Genomic DNA, 21,447 nt, shown 5'->3' with positions numbered 1-21,447 from the left:
TTCTATTAAAAAAATAAAGAAATTCACTACTGTATTTACTTACCATTAATTTCATAAAATATGTTCACCCTAAGATTTGAAAACTCAGTGTAAAGAAGTCTTTTTATTACTTACTCCTGGGGGTAGTATGCTTCTCGTTCAGGGGAAGGTGTAGTTCCTGACAAGTTTTTAAATCCTCCAAGTCTGTATGTGCCAGCAGCTGTGTATAATCAGCATATTTCATTGGAGGATGGCATTCAGTTTAGGGGGCTTTTGAACTGTTGTGCTACATCTCTTAACTTCTGTCAAAACCAATGACACACTGTGGCTGATGAGTGATTCAGCAGGAGGAGTGAACCCCAGAGCATCCTCTAGGGCCTCACGTCTGGGAGCAAAACTTTCCTCCCTGTCAAGTTGCCACAGGCACCTCTGCAGCTCTCTGACATCTCCAGGACCATTACATGTAAAGGCACTTGGGGTGTGGGAACAGCTGTGCACCTATGGAGTTAGCTGAGTTTCCAGAGAGCTTGTGCTGAGCTGTGGGTTATATGAGGTGTGGATTGTTAGAGGAGGTCGATTACAGACCACATTATCACAGAGGAATCTTATCACAGCTGAGCTTGATCTACGCAAACATCTCCTTTCCTTCCCCAGCCTAAACAGCCTCTCATTTTTTTTTCCAAAATACACAAATAATTTCTTTAAAAGTTAACATTACCTTTTGCACATATCCCATGAAGAAACACCACCTCTCTGGATGTGTCAAGAAATTGTTAACATTGCCAACAGCGTCCTGTACCGACTGACAGGTAGACATTTCACAAGGAAAAGTATGTAACATGTGAGAGCAGAGTTAGGCTGACTCATTTAACTACGTGTAAAAGGCACTGCCAAAAACCAGACTCCCCAGTGGAAGCCATGCCCCTGTGGCATCTCTGGCTGTCCAGTTTCTGAAGCTGATGGTGAGGCATGTCAGATGGAGCAGTTACCATGTCTTTTGTCACATCTTTCTTGCTAAGCAAACATCAATAAAGGGCTTATTGTGCCTGCTCTACGTAAGGGAAAAAAATGCTTAGGAATTCTCCTGTCTGGAAATACTGCAGAAGCTACCAAGTTTCTACATCTACCTTTCCCTCCCCTGCTATCTGCAGGCGTTAGTGTATTACAGCAAAAACAAACAAGCACAAACAAGCAGCCCTGCCAGATTATACAACAGTGATTCCCACTGGGGGTTAACTTGGACAGCTTGTCTGATGGAAGCAGCAGTGCTCAGTGCTGCTGAGAGCACTTGGAGGCTCTCCCACCAGGAGAGGGACAGAGCAGGGCAGGCAGCTCACCTGCACCTGCTGCAGGCTTTCCCTCCAGCCTCTGGCCACTGCTGCCACAGAAGCACGTAAGGATAGAGTGACTCCCTGCAGCGATCAAAATCCAGTCTTTGACTCAATATAGCTGAGATAGTCTCAGTTTTTCTACAAATAACTTTCATGGGAAAGAGGGCGGCTTGCCCTGCATTTGCTTGTAAAATATCATCTTTGCCATGTAAAGTCCCAGTTGCTACTGCCAGGCTGCAAAGGGCTGCCATGGTTGTTCTCCTCTCCACTACTTCTCACCATATTTTGCTCCTAAGTTACGAGAACGAAGCGATGCCGCGTGTGTGTGTGTGCTCAGTGCCCCAACTTCAGCTGGCAGAGCAAACACTTCAAACCCTCCCCATCAGTGTGCCTTCTCCGCTAAAACCCCGGGCGTATGGACAGCAGGGAGAGGAGGAAAACAGAGACAGGGAAAAGAGAGAGAGACCCTGTAAGTGAACGGGTGAGGAATGTGCACGGAGCTGTGCATACATGTCTCAACTATTTGTTAAAAGCAGCAGCAGCAGCAGCAATACTTCCGACAGACGGCCCTCCCCTCGCCGGCAATAGGCTCCCCAGAATAGCAACAGCCTGTGTCACTGCAAAGGGCAAAGCCTTCTGAAATAGCAACAAAGTTCTTCACAAACCACTTTGTGGTTTGCACTTGGTTTCAGCCAGCTTCAGGAACTTGTTTGCCATGAGGAAAACAAGCTGCCCTTTGCTGGCCGGCCGGGGAAGGAGCACAGCCCTGTGAAGTGCTCCCGCCCAAGGTGCGAGGGGCAGCGATGGTACCTGGGCAGAGCACGGAGGACCTCGGCCAGCAGAGCCAGGCGATGAGAGCAGGGGAGGATGAGGAGGGCGGCCGGGGCAGCAGCTGCTCCCGGCTCCCGGCTGCAGCAGGTAAGGAGGCAGGAGCTGGGAAAGGAGGCAGGAGCTGGGAAAGGAGGCAGGAGCTGGGTGCCAGCTGTTGGCCAGCAGCAGCTGCCAGCATAGCTAATGCTCGGGGCTGGGAGAGAACGGCCCCACAAAGCCAAGGGACTCTCGGCACATGCCCTCTCCATTTCCAAAAGTGCAAGAGGGGAACGTATGAGTAAGGAAGGGGACTGCCGGCTTGACTTTTGAATGAAGGTTTGTGCGCTACTTTCCCTAAAAGGCCTTGGTCCTACTGCTCACGTAGGTGCTGTCGGTTGTGCAAATCCTTTTCCTTTATGAAGATCAGAAAGATAGGAGAACCTGCTCTAACAGCAGTGATGTGGTCCTTGCACACTCAGGGGCAGTTCAGCCCTTTTCACTGGGGTGAGTGGAGGGAGTCCAGGCAAGCGCTGCCCATGCAGGGGAGCGGCGCAGGCTGGGGGGACAGGGTCTCCCTCCTGGTTTACTTCCCTAGCATTTCAGGGAGAAACAGGGTTTCTGTGCTGACACCCTCAAAAATCAGCTGTAACATTTATTCTGCAGTAAGCTTTTAAGAGTAGAAACTGGATTTCATAGCTTTTCGTCTTTGCTGTCCTACCCAGCCAGTTCTTCCCAGCTGCAGTGTGGCATTGCATTTTCAAACTCTTTCCCAAATGATTAAAGGGAATAATGCCCCACAATCATGATATTTCATGGCCATAAGGCAGCTGTGCCCAAACAGGACAGCATGGTCATAAGCCAGAAATGTCCCAAGCAGTTTTTGTTCACTTACAGCTGAATGAACTGATTAATGCAGGAATATTCAGAAACCATAGGCACAAATGCTGTGCTGGAGTGTAATAGTGATCTGTCAAGCAATGTCTCCTGAGACTGGAATCAGAGGTTAGCCAAGAACAGAAAGTCAGTAGGTGTGCAGACACATTTAACATTGCCTTAGGGACTGAGGAGAGCAGTGCAGATGGTTATAGGATAGCAATAAACAGATAGCAAAGTCTCTGCAGCACATGGGTTAAGGTTAGAAGTGTATGTGCAAATTACACATCTGTCCTCAAAAATGAAAGCAGTAACCTGAGGCATATATAATTACATAGTTAGAAACTAAAAGAACTTCCTAGAACTAAAATTCTTCCTAGAAATGAACAAAACAAAACCCAAATGCTGTTTCATGTAATGAGGGGATAGGCTACCTGTTGACATAATGAGATTACATAGTAAAGCAGTAAGAGATGACATGGCCAGGGTGCATCTGTACAGGATCTGCATTCAATGTCTTTCCATCATTGTCAGGGGGCTTTTGTTCATGAGATTTGAATATTGTTTACAAAGTACATTAATGTGGCTCATGCTGTACAAAGCATTCAGTGCTTCCCACCACTGGAGGAGTTTAAATGAGTGGTAGATTGGTTTCCTTCCACCTTCTCTTTTAGTTCAATTTACACAGTATTTGATTTGGGTTTGCCTTTCACACTTGGGTGGGAGGAGACACATTTGTCAAGTAATTGTGATCCCTCATGGCCCTGACATTAATTTTGGTTAAGTTAATATTTTCTGAGATTTTCCAGCTCTGTTTTTTTGCAATGTAGCTTTGTCCCAAAGCTGCCATTTGTTTCATTGTGTAGGATCTTGTTGGGTAGCTGTTTCAGATACCTTGCCAGACTCCTGGAGGGACAGATAGATGATGTATTGTAGCTAACAGGAGAAATGCACCTGCTGAGCATCTGGATCTAAAGAAACCTCGGGTGTTAGAACAGAGCAACAGGGTTACATATGTTTATACCAAACAACTGGATGATAGAGAAAGTGACTGAGGCAGCACAGCAAATATCATGTAAACATGTAAATAGCAATTTCCTTTTGCAAAAAGAAAAACCATGATTTAATTATGCAGCAATTCCCAATACATGCCATCAAACACAAAAAAAGAAAAAAAAAAACCCAAAACAAAACAAAAAAACTAAAACAAACCAACTTATCCTCATGCTATACATTTCAGCAAAATCTTCTTGAATGACAGTTTGGAAAATTTAAGTATTATATCCCTTGAAAGACACACTTTTTGTATGTCAGACAGCACTCAGATGGAGAAGAAATGTTATTAGAGATACCTTAACATTTTCAAATACAAATGCTGTAGTTTTAAAATTCTTTGTAGATAAAAGTAGATATCTTATTCTATTGAAAAAAAAAACAAGGTATTTCATGCTGTGGATTTATATCTAGGCAATGCATTCAACTCATTGGGGTTTTCTAACCTGTGCTTATTAACCAATGGTTGACAGAACTTCAATTCCCTTTCCAAATGTCTGAATAGATCAAAGAAATTGCAAGGATTTAAAGAACTTTCCTGACAGGAAAATACTTTCTTTCCCTTCTAAACTGAGACATTTATCATCTCAGATTAAATCAAAGTAAACATAAGGAAGTACCATGGTGGAAGAGATTGTCGAGTCCCCTCCTATCAAAATAGATATATTTGCACAGGTTACATAAAGTAACCTCCCTCCTCCCCCTCCCTACAGTTTTCTATATACACACTGAATGATCCCTTGGGAGAAAGGAAAGAAAAACTGTATCACAGAAATCTCAGTGTCTGGACCTACATGGAGTGTGGTACTGCCAAACTGAGCTGGAAAGGGCTCCTCTCCCATATCTCTCCCTTCCATTAGGTGGATGAAGAGTGGTGTTCTTGCAGATCTTCCCTGGCACTGATCATTTATCCCTAATTCCCATAAAATACATGCACAGACCAAATAATATGCCTTTGGAAGGACTGTATTTTCCCAAATATGTGCTGGAAAATAAGTAAAGGGGCACACCCTTAGTACTTGGCCCCGTCCAACCCCATCATCAGTACATTGTGCTGCTGTAGTACAACTGCAGTTGGTCTCCTTTTCAGGAACCAAGCATAAACACTTCCAACAAATGTTCTTAAAGATAGGTTTGTTTGCCAAGTAGGGCTGCTTTTGACTTGAACAACAGTTGTGAGAAACCACTTTGTTTACATGAGAAACTAGAGAATAGATTTTCCAATCACTTGTCACATACCAGCCACACACCCATTAGCCATGGTGTTAGTGGCAGACAGAAGGAGAAAATTCTCTGGAAGCTATCATTAAAATATTTTATTCTCCTGGGCTGTATACTGCCATATGTTTTGCTGGCATCTCATAAAAATAAGAGAAATATATACTTTTTTTTGTAAAAAAAAAAAAAAGAATGCCTAAGATCTGCCAGCAGCATCATTAAAAGTGACACTTAAAAGGACTGTGAGTACAACTACTGCAACATTCTTTATCTGGAAATGTTAAAGCAAAACATATGCTGAAGTCAGAGGGAATTTTGCCTAGAGGAAGGCCATGAAGGGAAACTGAGCAGAGATTTCAAGGTTTAACTCAGCAGGCAGTTGTGAGCAGGCAAGTTTCGGGTACAGCAGTTAAAACAAAACCTCATGGTGATATAACAATGTTTTTCAGTGGAATAGTGCCTGTGAGGGACAAGAGACACCAGGTTAACTACTGACTTTGCTGCTGCTAACGCAGAAGGACAAATAGCCCTCCACTATTTCTGCACAACTGTGGGTATGTGTCACTGGACACATGAAGAAGGATGCCGGCTAACCCAGTAAAAACAAACAAACATGAAGACATTGATCAAGTTTCTCTGCTTGGAGAAGCAAGGAATATATGGGCTTGCATGCTTCCCCATCAATTCCCAGGTGTCCAAGCTCTATATCCAGCTTGTACAGACTGTCAGACTAAAAATAAATAACCATCTCTGTTTCTCTGATCCAAGGACCACAGGCTGGTGTGAGCAGAGTCTGGATTGTAAAGAACAGTGCTGGTGGTAGACTCTATCGAGATACTTGACTTGACACTCTCATTCAGAAACTGAAACCATGCAAAAATGACACTCCAATATTTTAAGAATTAAGAAGTGTGCAGGACACAGGCTTCAAAGAATCAGTAGGGTACACTGTCCATGCTGCTGTGTTTCTGCTGGAAAGCCTTAAACTCAGGTTTTGCCTCTCTGTTACTTAACGTTTTTTCTTAGTTTCTTGGAAGAAAATGATAACAGATTATTTAACAGCGTGATAAAGGTGATGGGTGATCAATAAATGGGATATGTCACTGGCTGAACGCAATTTGGATGCCTTGGCCTGCTGACTGCAAGTGAATGTGCTGTCTGGGGTTCCTCTCTGCTAACTTTAGACATCTGCATCTGAGCAAGCCTCACAGTTTCCTTTTATAGGCAATGGAGGGAAGTAGGCATCCGACCTAATTCCAATGTCTAGAAGCACTTACTCTTCTTGAGTGGTTACAAGAGAAATCTAGAGATGATGTTGATGTTAGGTCACAGTTAGGTGAGCTGAACCCATCCTATGTATTTTAATACAGACAAATGTAAAGTGATTTGCATTCCTCATTAGGATACAATGAGGCAGGCCATATTTAAGGGCAAGGCAGTGCCTTGGAAAGAACCCAGTCAGAAAAGAAGTAGGTTTTCCTGAATGATAATCAGAAGATAAGCTTCTATACATGTCTGTGAGAGTCCTTGGACAAGTAGAGAGGGAAACGTGCACCAAGACTGGAAAAATTATGTCAAGTTTCTATTTGGCACTGTGTGATCACTGCAGGAACACTGGGTCCAGATCACAATTTACTGAAGAAGTTGATGGTCTGGAAAAAGAGGTTTGAATTCTTAAGGGACTGGTAAACTTGTAAAGCCTCACAAGGTAAGCAGCTAAAAAGGAGTTGTCTGTGAGATGACTCAGTGACAGGCTATGAGTTTGTATTTAGTGAACACAGTTAAGAGTGGGGAAATGGAGAATGAAGAATGGGATGATGGCTGGAAGTTGAGGAAATTAAGTCTAGAAATAATTTACAGATAACTTAAAGTGAAATCATTTAACCATTGGGATTACTTATGACTTAAAGTAATTTGCATTCAATCACTAGCCATTTTTAAATCAAAGCCTAATGTTTTAAATCATCTGGTTCAGATAAAATGTAATTGAAGAGTGTCTGAAGGATTATGTTGTGCTGTTTGTGAGTGTCAGACTGGATGAACACAATGCTCTCTACTCCATAATATGGAAATTGAGGTAAAATCTTACATTAAATATATGTGGCTTAATGATATAAAATACAGAGATAGTGAAGAAAGCACAAACATCAGCACTGAACAGTAGTTTGGGCAGAGTACTGTGATCAGATTAGCAGTTTAGTTTCTGATATGCTCATTCCTTCAGCACAACACTGTGTTGTCATCAGCCCAGATTTCCAGACAGGATTCACTGGAAGATTGTATTTCTAGATATAATAATATACAGCAAGCAGGCAACTCAAAAGTAAAAATGGGAAGGAGAAATTATGTTTTGCAGAACAAATATTGCATGTGTGCATTGCAGGATGCAGCACGAAGCAGCTTAGCTGTAGTCAGCAGTACTTCCTCTGAAGTACTGTTCAATGGGTGAAGGAAGTGCAGCAGGACCTAACCCATGCTTCTATTTTAAATAAGTGAAATGATCTCAGATACTGCAGATACAAAAAAAGAAAAAGCTTTTGAAACATTAACAGATATGGACAACAACAATATAAAAATTAGTGTTCCATCACTGGAGAATTTTGCAAATTTGTTCCTGGTATTTTCTTCAAGATGTCTCATCTCCATCCCAAGAAATCTACCACCCACCCCCACCTACTGAAAGACTTTTCACAATAATCCCATTCCCCCTGTGTCCTTATGGCCCACCAAGACAAAACTATGTGCTTCTCCCCTATCTCTTATCTATCTCTGGTTTTTCAGCCACACCAGCTCAGCAGCTGAGTGAGTTGAGGTGCATTTGGTGCACTCGGTATCTTAGGGCTGCTGCTGCTTGGCTTCTGCTGTTTGACTCAAAGATAGGAGAGCTAATAAATGATACTTATCTTAATAGACTTATTGGGCTTGCACATCTCCCCTGACCCCTGGGGCATCACTTATATTCACAGTTACACTGTGCTACCCTCCAGAATAACCCGTCTGCCTATTCAGTGGGTGCAGGCTGGGATGGTGGAATTGTTTGCTTCTGGGAGTTGTTAGGAGAACACAAGGTGGCTTGGGGTGCAAATGTGCCAGGGATCCTGCCAGCAATTCAGTAGGATACGTGGCCACATGCCAGGGTCTGGGCCTGGGCTCTGGCATTGTTTACTTTAGCAGTGCAGAGGTGCTGCTGGGGCTGCTCTCCTTCTCTCTATTCAGGATTTGCTTTTGAAATGTAATATCCTCCGTCAAATGGGACTGATCCTCACCAATGTGCTCAAAATTACTGGCAAGGAATTCTGAGCAGTCAGTGCGATCAAAGGGCCTTAATGCCTTAGAAAAATGAGCTAAAAATAAACAAACTCTGTTTATCATTTCAAATTAGACCGTATACCACTCATTACAAGAGAATTAACTAAATATGGAGTCTGTTGTGCTGAAAAGGCCACCTCTCCTCTGACATGTCCCATCTCTCTAACTAACTGCAAAATCAGAAGTTGATTTACTCTTTTCCTAGTTGTGTGGCAGCCAACATCATGATGCAAGGAAAATCATGCTGGGAGAAAGAACAAGACCAACAATAACAAACTGATATATTCCTCAAGGTTTAGGGTGCAAAAGGCTTCACAGTTAGTAGAATATGATCACTTGAATCTATCTTGTAACAATAAACAATGAATCACAATTGTATAAAATGAGTTTGTTTTAAAGTAGATATTCAAAGGCATATAATCTGCATTGTTTTCATCATCTGTTTCTTATTCCTGGCATTATGGTTGTCAAAAGCAATGCAAAATATTTGATCAAGATATTCCAAAGAATCTGAGCAAAGTTCATGAGTTTGCCTCTAAGATCAGTTTCCCTAGAATATCCCAGATATCTGCATCAGCCTGGTGCTCACTGAATAAGTCTTCAATTTGGCAAAATAAAAACAATGGTACAAGCAACCTTCATGTCAGGCAAAACAACGGAAATAATAAGTGGTGAGGGAAAACTTGTTACTTATTTGAGTCAAGGTTGAAGCAATTTGGCTAAGAAATTTATGGTTTCCTTGCTCATGGTGCTCTAGTTGGGTGGATGAGGCTCCCTCAGTTTAGGAAAATACACTGAAAAATCCCAAGGCAAAAACTTCTTTCTCACCATTTCTTTTTGCAATAATATTCTTAAGCAGAAGGTTTAATTATTAAATTATTTGATTACTTAATTATTTAATTATTTAATTATTTAATTATTTAATTATTTAGGACCTGTTCAAAACCTTATTGACTTCTGATCAAGAAGATCAGGGGCACAAAAGCATTAAACTAACAATTTTATATTCATTACTTTTTTTTTTTCTTTTCAGAAATAGCTTTTTATGTACATAGCTTTTATGTCACCACTGCTGCTGGATGTGTATTGTACCTAACTGCTGTGCCTAAAAGTTACAGAGAGATTTTTGAAACTGGTATATCAAATAAAGTTATTACTAATTGTCTGAATGTTGCAGAAATCACACTTTCAAGGTGTTTTTTTTTTGTTTTTTTTTTTTATCCTCTTATTTCAGGCTGTGGGACATTCACCTTTCTATCTTCTGCCATTGCTGCCATAAGTGGACTTCTGATGGGCTATGAGTTGGGCCTTATCTCTGGAGCTCTTCTTCAGATGAGCAGCATTTTAACACTGTCTTGCAAAGAGCAGGAAGTCATTGTAAGTTCCCTGCTTTTTGGGGCCTTATTTGCATCCCTTACTGGTGGATTTCTTATAGACAGATTTGGAAGGAGACTTGCTATTATTATTGCATCTTCTTTACTTGTGGTGGGGAGTCTGATTTTGCTGCCCTATGAATCATACGAGATACTCATCGTGGGCCGGATTGCCATAGGTATTTCCATATCATTATCATCCATTGCAACCTGTGTGTATATCGCTGAGATCGCCCCACAGCACAGGAGAGGCCTCCTTGTATCTCTCAATGAACTCATGATCGTGATAGGCATTCTCTTTGCCTATATTTCAAATTATGCATTTGCCAGCATATCTCATGGCTGGAAGTACATGTTTGGCCTCGTGATTCCATTAGGTGCTTTGCAAGCTACTGCCATGTATTTCCTTCCACCAAGCCCTCGGTTTCTCGTGATGACAAACAACGATGAAGCGGCGAGAAAAGTACTGGAGAGGCTACGGGAAACATCTGATGCTACTAAAGAGCTTACTGTGATCAAGTCTTCCCTGAAAGATGAACATCAGTACAGTTTCTTGGACCTGTTTCGTTCAAAAAACAACATGAGGGCCCGAATGCTGGTAGGACTCACTCTAGTGTTCTTTGTGCAAACAACTGGACAACCCAACATTTTATTTTATGCATCGACCGTTTTGAAGTCGGTTGGGTTCCAGAGCAATGAAGCTGCCAGCTTGGCTTCTACTGGAGTTGGAGTGGTTAAAGTGGTCAGCACAATCCCAGCCACGTTTTTTGTGGATCAAGTTGGAAGTAAAACTTTTCTGTGTATTGGCTCTTCTGTTATGGCAATATCATTGGTCACTATGGGCTTAGTGAACCGTAACATACATGTGAATTTCACAAAGGTCTGTAGAAGCCAGTCTCCAGAGGATTTCTCTCTCCAGAGACCAGGAAACTTCACTGTCACCAATGGGAGTCTCAAGGACCTGTTTGCAAGCATGACTTCAATAGAAAGACTGTCATTTGATGTACACAGCCTTGATGTTGCCAGGACAGAAGAACTGAACGGGACTGCCCTGGCAGGAGGCAAAAGCACAACAGGGTCTCACATGGAAAGTGGGGAGGTTCCTGTTGTCCTGAAATGGCTCTCACTGGCCAGCCTGCTTGTCTATGTTGCTGCATTTTCCATAGGTCTTGGACCAAGTAAGTGTCTAATTTTTCTGTTTGTAACCTACATTGTTAAGTGCTGGGATGACATGCCTGGTTTGGCATTAGGCAGTTCTTAAGTTGGGCAGAGCAGTGTCTGCCAGTATGCACTGGTATTGTCACAGACCATCCTGGTAGGCCTGGTATGTATGTGCTTTTTAGGAAGAGGTCCTGCCCCTTAAGGTCAATGACCTGATCATTGACTGAACCTTCCGTTCAGTGTAAAGTCCCTCTTCAGTCAAGAACTGCTGTTAGCTTTGCACAGCAAAATTATGGAACCCCTATCTTTCCTCTTTCTAGTCTATTGTGTCCTTACACTGGGAAGGTTAAGATGTAGGCATTTGCTGCTGCCAGCTCCTAAACCCAAGATAGTGATAAGCTCTAGACCTCTGTATGGTGTGACATCATAAAATCCACAAAATACCAACCTGTCTGAGTCCCACTGAGTATCTGTCCCTCTGACTGTAATAGTCTTCAGATACAGAAAACACCTTCAAGGTATCACAATTCATGAGCAAGCTGTAGTACCATTGACACTGCTTGGGCTGAACACACAAGTGGGAGGACACAAAGGTGTGACACTGTACAGCTGACGCTGTACTGCTGCATCTGCCATCACACTTGTGTGGGTCCCACTCTCTCCTGAGGAGAGCAGGTCTGGCATTCCAAGGGACTAGAAATTAAATCTCTCCATTTGCTTTTGTTTTGTTTCAATAGCACTTGCATAATGTTGTACTTTGAAGGGGTAGACTTTTTAAGTCACTCTGCAAAACCCACATGCCCAGTCCATTATTTATTAACAGGCTGTATGTGCTTTTGCACTCTGGCTCAAACTTGCCTCGCAAACAAACCGTACTCTTCTGTACTATTATGATAAAAAGCTTGCCACAAGGATACAACCCAACAATTGCACTAACAATGACTCCCCTGCAGTATTTATTTATTTTAAACATTACTCACTGGGAAAGCAGTGTGAGATAAGCATTCATTGCCAGGGCTGCAAACTTGACTGTGTTATTACAGCATTATTGCTTCCCTTGAAGATTGTCTTGGGGCTGGATTCTGCTCCCTATGACATAGGTTCAAAACCAGGGATGAAACTGTGAAAAGAAAATGTTACTTGAACTTTTATTTGGGTGTTTCAAACATATATTTAATGACCCTTAGAGTGGGGTCACATGTTCAGTCTTGGCCTCCTGCTGAAATCTGCTTTCCTGGTGACCTGGCTGTAAATGGGTTCTTAGTCATTTGAGTTGGCCTAATATACAATTAATGAGAACAATGTCTATTTTCTTGGGGGTTACAAAAACTGATGTGTTTTCCAGGCTGATCTGAGAAGTCTCTGAGGCCAGTGCTTGTTTTCTGACCTCTTTCCTGACATGAGAGCTCAAGTACTTTCAAACAGAAAATGGGAAAGAAGAGGCACCTTCTCAGCTCCATCATGGAGAAATCATGATGGAAAAAATCATGATGATAAAGCCACTGTGAGGCAATTTATACTGAAAGATGCATTTGCCTGGCAAGTGAAGGCCAGGTCTAGCAGAGATACAGGTATTTCAAATTGCAGCTAAGGCATTTTCCTGCCTTTGAAAGTACGCTGTTCAGTTAAAATTTACAGCGTATAGAAATTGCAAGGGTTAAAGAGTCAAGAGATTTTTGGAATCTACAAAGGATGTATCATGCTTAAATAGTCGGGATTGGGATGCAAGGTTATAATTTGTGTCTCATATACAGCCTACAACATCTCCTGAATGTATTTTCAAAGCCTAGCTTTCTTACCCTCAGTGAACCTTCCTTAGTGTAAAGAAAAAAATTAGCCCCTTTGCTTATGTAAAGTAAATAGTTTTAGCATGTTTATGTTACTCTTCTCTAAATCTGGTCTGTGGTCTGGACCAGACTTCTCTCCATTGTCTACTCATCAGTGGGAAGGAGGCATGGAGGCTGCACTTGCTGGCTGCTGTGCCCAGGCAATGCCTGGGGACAAAAGCACTGTAACCCCTGCGCCACTCACTGTATTTTCAGTGGGAAGCTCTCATGCTCCATGCAGTGCCTGCCTCCATGCAAAGGCTGGCTAAGGAGAAGGTGCTGTTGAGGACACCTCTGCTTGTAGATCAAATCAACATCTTTTGGACAAAGAGCAGAGAAGATCTTGCTCTTTTCCTTCCATACCACAGGGCCATTTCTGGAACAAATTCACCCACTTCATTTTGAGTCCATGCTCTGCACTATGTTCTGTGGGGATAAAAGAGGCTTTATGTAGGACCATTAGGAGATGAGACACTTTTCACAGGACAGATCACACAATCTGAGCTCTATCTTCTTCTTTTGAACTACTTTGTACTTTTAAAAATTTTTTTTTTCATTTTTTTAAAAATTTTTTCTTCTTTTTAGTCTGGTCAAAAAGATAGTTACAATCCAGATTAGTGTAGCAGACACTTATAAATGTATTTTTCCATGATTTATCTTTTGTTGCCAAATTACATAAAGTAGATTGATATTTTTAATGAACCAAGCATATGCTAAATATATTTATTGTCTTTTATTAAAGCACCCAGGCAGCACTTTGATGAGCATTCAAAAATAGACAGTGAGAGATAAAAGTAATTTTTCCATTACAAAAGAATTCACAGACTAGCAAGCATCTGCTTAGTCAATTTTTTGATTCTAGGGTGCTCTGTATTTATATCATCAACCCTTACACAAGATAAAAGGGGTATTTCTGCTGCTTTGTTTCAGTCTAATTATGTTTGATGAACTGCAATTCAACTGCTGTTCACACTCAATTTCACACAATTATGAGGACGTTTTGTAGATGCAACAAATCAGTGTTGCATCACACCACAGAACATCACATGCCATTTCTCTTGGGGTGTTTGCAGAGGTGTTCAGTCATTAGCTAAGGGGGCTTGCTTGACACCCATGTTTGTCTTGGGTTACCCTTTGTCTGTGTGTCAGGAAGGACAAACAAGGATCAGCCATTCTGAAGAGGGAACGATGCCTGCAGAGCCCTAAAGAAACCACTCCTGGCTGCCATGTGAAGTGTGAGAGGAGCTCCTCGTTGTTTGCAGCACGTGTTTGTGAAGAGAAGCATTGGAACCTGCTGTATGTGGGCAGGGGAGGGACAGGAGAAGTCTGAGCCTGGCAGAAGCACTGCTGCCTTTCACAGGGATCAGCGAGCACAGGCTGATGAGACAAGTGAGGTGTGGAGCTAGATCACCAGTTCATCACCCAAGCCAAAATGTGCTCACTCAGTGTGACCCTGGAAATTAATTTAACACAAAGGGCACACAGAAATAATCTAGTCAGGGCTATGACCATGCATGACCACTTACTAAATGACACAGGATTGAGTGAAATAGTTTCAGAGCATCTCATTTGCCAATTGCTCTGTTCAAACCACTTGAGGGGCAAAAACTAGAGGTCCTTTCTCATAAAGAGGTGTCACTTCCTTCATTCACCACTGTGTGTGATGCAGCATGTTGGGATGCCAGAACAAGGAAAACCATGCTCCTGGCGTATCAGACTTCTTTTCCAAAACAAGGTGGTAAGTACAGGATTCCTGTGTTTGGATGGAGCATGTGCAAGAGAGTTCTCTTTTTTAGCAACTGTAGGGCAGCAGTAGCCTCACTGAAACGGAGTGGAATGCCCAGAGCTCTGCTGCTCTCCTCACAGACCCAGTGAACAAAATTCAGATGTCAGATTGCACCCATTACCAAAGATCTGCTTTGGTAAAGGTCTGCCTTGACCATCTCCTTTTGCACTATTTATGATCACATACTAAATAGGGACAACTTCCCCCCATATTTCCTGTATATCCCCTGAGTGAGATGATCTCATCAGTAAGTAGCTGGAAGGAACACAGTACCACCACACACAGGTATGCAGAGATGCAATGGGTCTAGAGGCAATGCTCTTTATCAAAAAGAAGTCAGAGTGGCTCCAACAAGTCCTAGGCTGAGAAGCAAGCAATGCAGACTGACTCTGGACCAAACCATCTGTTTTCCCAGTCTGAATTTGTTCTTGCAAATTAAAGACAAGTGAGCAAAACAGGACTTGGGCAGTACCTCTTTACACATATTGTGGGAGTGAAGTTCGAGGGAATCCATGCATGTCTCAGGGATTTTTTGGTGTGGAATGAGGACCACCTTTAATGAGAGAGGGATGTCAAATATATGCATTTGGACTGCATGTATGGCATTGGTGCCCTGCACAAGAGCTCTTCCTCTGTGTGTCCTTTAAACATATTTCTGTGTAACTGCAAAAGCATGTAGGCAGTTGGCCAATGAACTTTGGGATAATCTGCTGGAGCAAATCACATCAGCTCTGCTGGCTTCATGGCATTTCATGCTGAGCATGCAGATGGAAATCCACAAAAACACCTACAAGTGGGACTGAGGAGCAATTTCATGACATGAATCATCCTCAAAACCTCAAAACTTAGCTGTATGAAGTCCAAAGGTACTTATGTCTCTGCCAACCTGTGACAAAGATGTTCTATTACTTCATGTCCTAGAGCAGCTGCCAGCTTTGTATGGCTCTTCAAAGCCAAGGGATAAACTCTAGAGCTCTTTTCTTGGAGAGAAACTCCTCTTTCAGGTGACACCTCAGAGCTGTATCCCTCAGACCCAAGGACTTAGAGCCTTCTTTTACACACAGATTGCTGTGGCCACAACACAACCAAGGCAAGTCAGTGTCTGCAGCTGGAGAAGTGTTTCCTGGGTTTCAGGGTTTGGCACAAAGAAATACCACATTTACCTATCCATGCATATATAAACATCAAAATATATATTAACGCACTTATGGTCAACATATTAAGTGTATAACCAGGTCTTGGAAGAGTCTAAGACAAGAGGGAGCTCTTGTCTGAGAGCTTACTGCAAACCCTGATTTTCCACATTGCTCTCGCAGTTCCACTGAGGCATAGCTCCCATGAGTGGGTAAAGCTGTAGGGTTGGCAGTACTTTGGTATTGCTAAAAACCTGTTAAAGAGTGAAATATCCACGGGAAGCCCTCTCAGGCTGGGATATAATGGCCTCTGCAGCCATCTGCTAGCCTCAGCCATTGGGTCAGTATTTCTGGTTGGAAAACTGGAAAAAATTATGTGCTCACTCTTTTGTTTTAGCTTCTGAAGTGAGCACCTTACCCACAAAACAGGGGACCAGCTGGCTGCTGGGAGCAGCACAGCAGTGTCCAGGGCTGTGAGGTCCAGACCCTCAGTGGATGCAAAGCAGCTCTGCAGACCAAGTACGAGGGGAGGTGAGCACAGGACCCACAGATGGGGACACTGCAGTTCTGGGGACAGTGCTTCCCCCCAGGATGGCTCTCTGATGGACTCTCAGCCACTCTCTCACAGCAACCTCTGACTAAAGCTCCTCCTGCGCTTGGGGGTTCCTAACTCCTCCCTCCTCTCCTTGTGTGGATGCAGAGGCACTTAGAGCAGGCAGACTCAAAGCTGTTGGAGCAGGCACAAGAGAGGATAGACACAGGTGAACAAACCAAGGGCTTGTGGTCACTACAGTCACTTCCTTCATCTTTATCCTAATGCAGGATAGGGTGGCAGGCCACCAAGCCAGCCTTTGTGTTTTATTAGTTTCCCACTGGTTAAATTCCTCCCACATGAAAAACCCAGGATTGTGGATTTGTACCCCCCCCAGGCTGGGTTCCCCCAAGAAGGTGCAGGGACTGTGGTCTCCAGCAAGCCCTCCTGTGATGCATATTTTGCTGCTGTGGGAGCTCTCTGTGTGGATCATCAGCTCTGGGAGGAGCAAAATCCACGCAGAGAAGTTGGTAAAGACAAGCCCCTAGTGAGGGCACATCTTAAGAGCAAATTTTTACTGATGAAAGCATAGTTTAGGATGATAGGTGTCCATTTCTAGTTTAAACCTAGGCAGATTTGCCATATTGAGTATATCGGAGTTAAATTTATATCTGCTTGAATGAATATTTTTAAACTGAGATAATTTGTACCTAAAATGGAAAGATGTTTCAATGTGTTTGGGAATCCAGATTCCCAGGAGCCAGATTCCTCAGATTATCTACGAAGGGTAATACTTCCTCCACCAATGGAGGGCTTTCAGACCACTGTTCTCTAACTCAGGGCATGGTGTGAATAAAACCAAGGTTGCAGGTTCAACCCCTGTACAGGCCACTCACTTAAAAGCTGGACTTGATGATCCTTGTGGGTCCCTTCCAACTCAGAATATTGTGTGAAACCAGTGAAATCTGTGACCTTTCCATTGGCACAATGCTCCCTCCCTTACTGGCTATTAAAGGAACTTTGGGATGACCTGGAAACTAAACTAGACAGCATTCCACACATAGTATGCTTTAACTTTTGGTAAGCCCTGAAGTAGTCATGCAGTTGGACTAGATGATCATTGTATGTCTCTTTGTACTGAACTATTCTATTCTATTCTAGTCTAGTCCAGTCTATTCCCATGTAAAAACCCACTTCTTTTCTCTACATCTTATTCTGAGCTGTTGGAGTCATTTAAATGCAGCTTTAAACCCGTGTTGGGGAAAGTGGGGAAGAAGGAAGCAGGATCATGCAAGAAAGATAAAGGAGTTTGGAAGAAAGCTCAAAGGTTCACAAGAAAAGTGAAATCCATAGAGGTGAGGAAGGAAGTAAATCCATCCTCAGTCCATCACTGTCTTTTTTATACAATCTTGTGTGGTTTGTGGTGGTCTCTATGTGTTTCATTGGATTAATCAAGTCAAGACCCACTGCCCTAAATCCCAGAGAACTATACTGGAGGCAAATTTAGTCCCTTTGACTTTGGTCCTGTGTTTGTTAGATTAATTGGCTACCTAGTTAGAGCTTGATTCATTAGCACAGTTAACAAAATACATCTGTAACAAAACCCAGAACAGCTGGTTTGACACATGACACTGCCCAGCCCAGGGACTCGATCACAGAGGTCATATCTCTTGCCATCCTGGCAATACAGATGGCACAGGATGCTTTTTCTCTGCTCCTTAATGCTCTTGGGCTTAATCTTGGCCACCAAATGCTTGACCTGAAACTGGAAAATCTTGTGGGAATGAGAACTGTCAGTGCGGAAATTCTGAACTTTCCACGGATTTAGTTGGCTGTTCCTGTGTTTTGAAATATTGTCAGCTTAATGGTTTTGCACATGGAAAACACTGGTAAAATCAGATACCTAGAAATCACCTCAATATCTCCTACATTAAAGCAGCATTTCAGGCTTTCAAAAGCATGTGGTTGTTGTATTAATTTATAGTGCACAGGAATCTGATGTCAACAGATATTCTAGCTCAACATTGCCTTGCATGACATTTGTTTACAATGTTTTACTTTTGAGTTTCTACATTTTTCACAGAAGCTGTGGCCTGACCTTAAAATTCTCAGAAATGAGAAGAATCAATTTTATATTTTTTTTTGTGGTTTACTCTGGAAAATGGGATAGTGGTGGGGACTAAATCAAGTATTTAAAACTAACCAAGTGCTTAAATGCTGTGTTGGAATTTAATCAAGATAATAAACTTACGGGAATACGCATGTTTCACTGAGAAACGGTACAGAAAGTCCTATTTCACATAATAAAAAAAAATTATCTTAGGTTCTTTGTTTTATGACCAGATTCCTAGCACTGTTTATTTGTACTGAATCATCTTTTAATGCATGCATCCATGTGGTTTGAATATGACACTCCACGTGCTTATCTAGTTCATCATTCCTGTGCTATTCAAATGCTGCCTCACATGGCCTTTATTTCACACTGTGTCTCTACTACCAAGCTGCAGTAGAAAGACAAGGCATACCAAAATGAGAAATAAAGCAAATTGGGTTGTAAATTGCCCACTTCTGCCTATTTCCTTGCCCCAGATAAAGTTTATCTGAAGCCTCTTGTTAGCACATCAGCTATCCCAGGAACAGGTTTGCCTTTTCAAAAAGGCTGATTGGTAGTAGTGAAGTGCAAGCCAATTTAAGATATTTTTGGATAGCTGGATGTTAATTATAGGATTTCAAATTGCAGAAGGTGCTTTCTAAGATATCAGATGAATAGGTTTGTCTTATTTCATGTGATAAAACCTACAAATTTGGGGGGCTTTTGTAAATGTCAAAAAGATCATAAGAAGGAAAAATTGCTTTTGCAATAATAATTGCAAAATAATGAGGCATGGGAATATCAGTGGGAGCTTCTTAATTTTTTTATTATGTTACTATATTTCAACCCCAAGACTGAATTTAAACTCTATATTGAAGTGCACCTGAAATCAGAGACATGATCTTCACTGATATTTATGTTCCTGTTTGTAACTCTAATATGTTAATGAGAGAAAGTCTTGGTGGATCAGGCCAAAGGCTTTGGCTTCTGAGAGACAGAGCCCTGGCTTCTGTGAAAAGAGGGCGAGACCACACCATGCCCCAGCCACTCTTCCTATGTCTCTGCAATGTCAGTGGTTCTGTCAATCTCCTGTTGAAAAGGTTGAAAAGGACTTCCTGTGGTTTGGCATAATATGCTCCACTTTGAGGGATTTGAGTCAGTATCCTGAGCTTGGTGCTCTGCCTGTTGTAAATATCTCTTTACCAATAGCTCTGTGTTAGTAAACCTATTGACACAAAGGTGCTGCTTAAGAGAAATGGAGCCTGTGCTTAAAATTATGCACAGTTTAAAAGTTTAACTCATATTAGTTTCCTTAACCATGTTCCAGGAGACAAGACCATTGTGATACTGAAATATGTGAAAAACTTTGCAGGTCATCTATCAAGCTTCATAAAATCCAGTTTCCTTCAGGAAAGAGGGCCAGGGAAGAATTTTTTAGAGTCAAGCTGATCTTGGGCCAGCTTTGTGCAGAAACTAAAACTGTCAGTAGGACTTCAAGTGCAAAGTCAGGATTTTCCCTTGTAAAGTTCATGAAACTAAAACACGCATTATAAAGTATGAGAAAATAGTTATGCTGAAAAGGTGGAAATGTGTAATCAATCACATAATTTACTGGCACTGCTGAGGAAGGTGAGACTGTCAGCCAAAGCACAGGGAGCGAGGTAAGTCAGTGCATGCAGCCAGGAGACTATTTCTCCCATGGCATCCAAGTTCCTCTGCCAGTCTGAACTCTGTGAAGAAAGCCAGGAAGATTTCCACAAAGGGAAAGGGCATGCAGGAGGGAACCCAGTTTCTTTGAAAATCAACCCTAAGTGCAGAAATCTCTTATGGAGGAAACAGAACTAAAAGACACTTTGTGGTGGTTAAACCCAGAGCCTTCACACATTCCTCCTCACTGCCTTCCTCCAGCAGCAGCCAAAGCAAAGCATGAGCAGCAGTTTCCAGTGAGGAACTTAAAAAAACCTGGATCACCACAGGCCACTCACTAAATAAGTCACTGTTGTAAAATGTTGCTTATCCTTTCTACTGGGAGTTTAGTAAGGCATGCACACAAATAAATCTCTGTTCTTCAAGAGCAAAAGCCTAAATTGCCCCCAATTGCTGTTCACAACAGATTTTTTTCCTGCTGTGCAACCTCTCAAGGACTACCAGTAGCCTTGGGTACTGGAAAAACAAGTTCACTTATCCCACCCAACTGGGTAATTTCTCCTCTGCATACTTTGTAGAAGTGAAATATGTGATAAGCCGAACTAATTCACATAGAACTTCCTCATGAATTAGGGCTTCTGGCTTCTGCAGTCATTCCTCTGCAAATGCCTCAGAGGATTATCCTGGATTCAATATTCTGAACAAATAAACACCTACAAACATGAATACATATTGCAGGTTTTAATTAAAGGGCCCTTTTTTTGTATGGCAGTATGTATTTTATTATAATAAGCACATTCTCCCTTGAAAGTTTGTTTAATTTTTTCCTTTATCTCTCTTTTTTTTTTTTTTTTTTCTTTTTTTCTTTTTTTCTTTTCTGCTGCTCTGCATGTTGTTCTGCCTTGATGGGTGAATTTGAGTGTCTACATAACAAAGGATGAGAGAAATGGTGGCTGTGATATCCAGTTGCAAACAGAATTGTCATCTCACACATTGGTTCAAAACAACTTTTCTTAGGATACCTGAAGGGAGGTACAGATTATTACATATCTTCCAGCAGTAGGGCTGTGATGCATTCTTTTTTAACTCCAGCTGGCAACTAAGTACCTCACAGCTGCTTGCTCACTCATTCCCCTGCCCCTTGCCCACTTTTGGGGAGGAGAATTGGAAAAAAAAAAAAGTTAAACCTCATGGGTTGAAATAAGAGCAGTTTAATAATTGATATAAACAAAAATAATAATTCTAATTATAATAATGATTACATCAATACCAATAACTGTGATGAAAAGGGAAGAGAGAGAGAGGAATAAAAACAAAGGGAAAC

The 21,447-nt window shown here is 42.0% G+C and overlaps 1 protein-coding gene across 2 annotated transcripts in view; it reads left to right on the top strand.

Moving 5' to 3' along the window:
- The first annotated feature begins 1,735 nt into the window (after positions 1-1,735).
- Positions 1,736-21,447, top strand: part of SLC2A12 (solute carrier family 2 member 12) — a 30,792-nt gene continuing 11,080 nt past the window's right edge. For both annotated transcript variants that reach the window (XM_023924574.2, XM_023924575.2), the window contains exons 1-2: positions 1,736-2,228; positions 9,808-11,124. In XM_023924574.2, coding sequence (XP_023780342.1) covers positions 2,114-2,228; positions 9,808-11,124 — 1,432 coding nt within the window. In that variant the 5' untranslated portion in view covers positions 1,736-2,113. The remainder of the gene's footprint in view (positions 2,229-9,807; positions 11,125-21,447) is intronic.

Source organism: Cyanistes caeruleus, chromosome 2, assembly GCF_971803275.1.
Source record: "Cyanistes caeruleus chromosome 2, bCyaCae1.hap1.1, whole genome shotgun sequence".
NCBI lineage: Eukaryota > Metazoa > Chordata > Aves > Passeriformes > Paridae > Cyanistes > Cyanistes caeruleus.
Note: the sequence above shows the minus strand (reverse complement) of the source record. Positions and strands in the feature narration are given on the sequence as shown.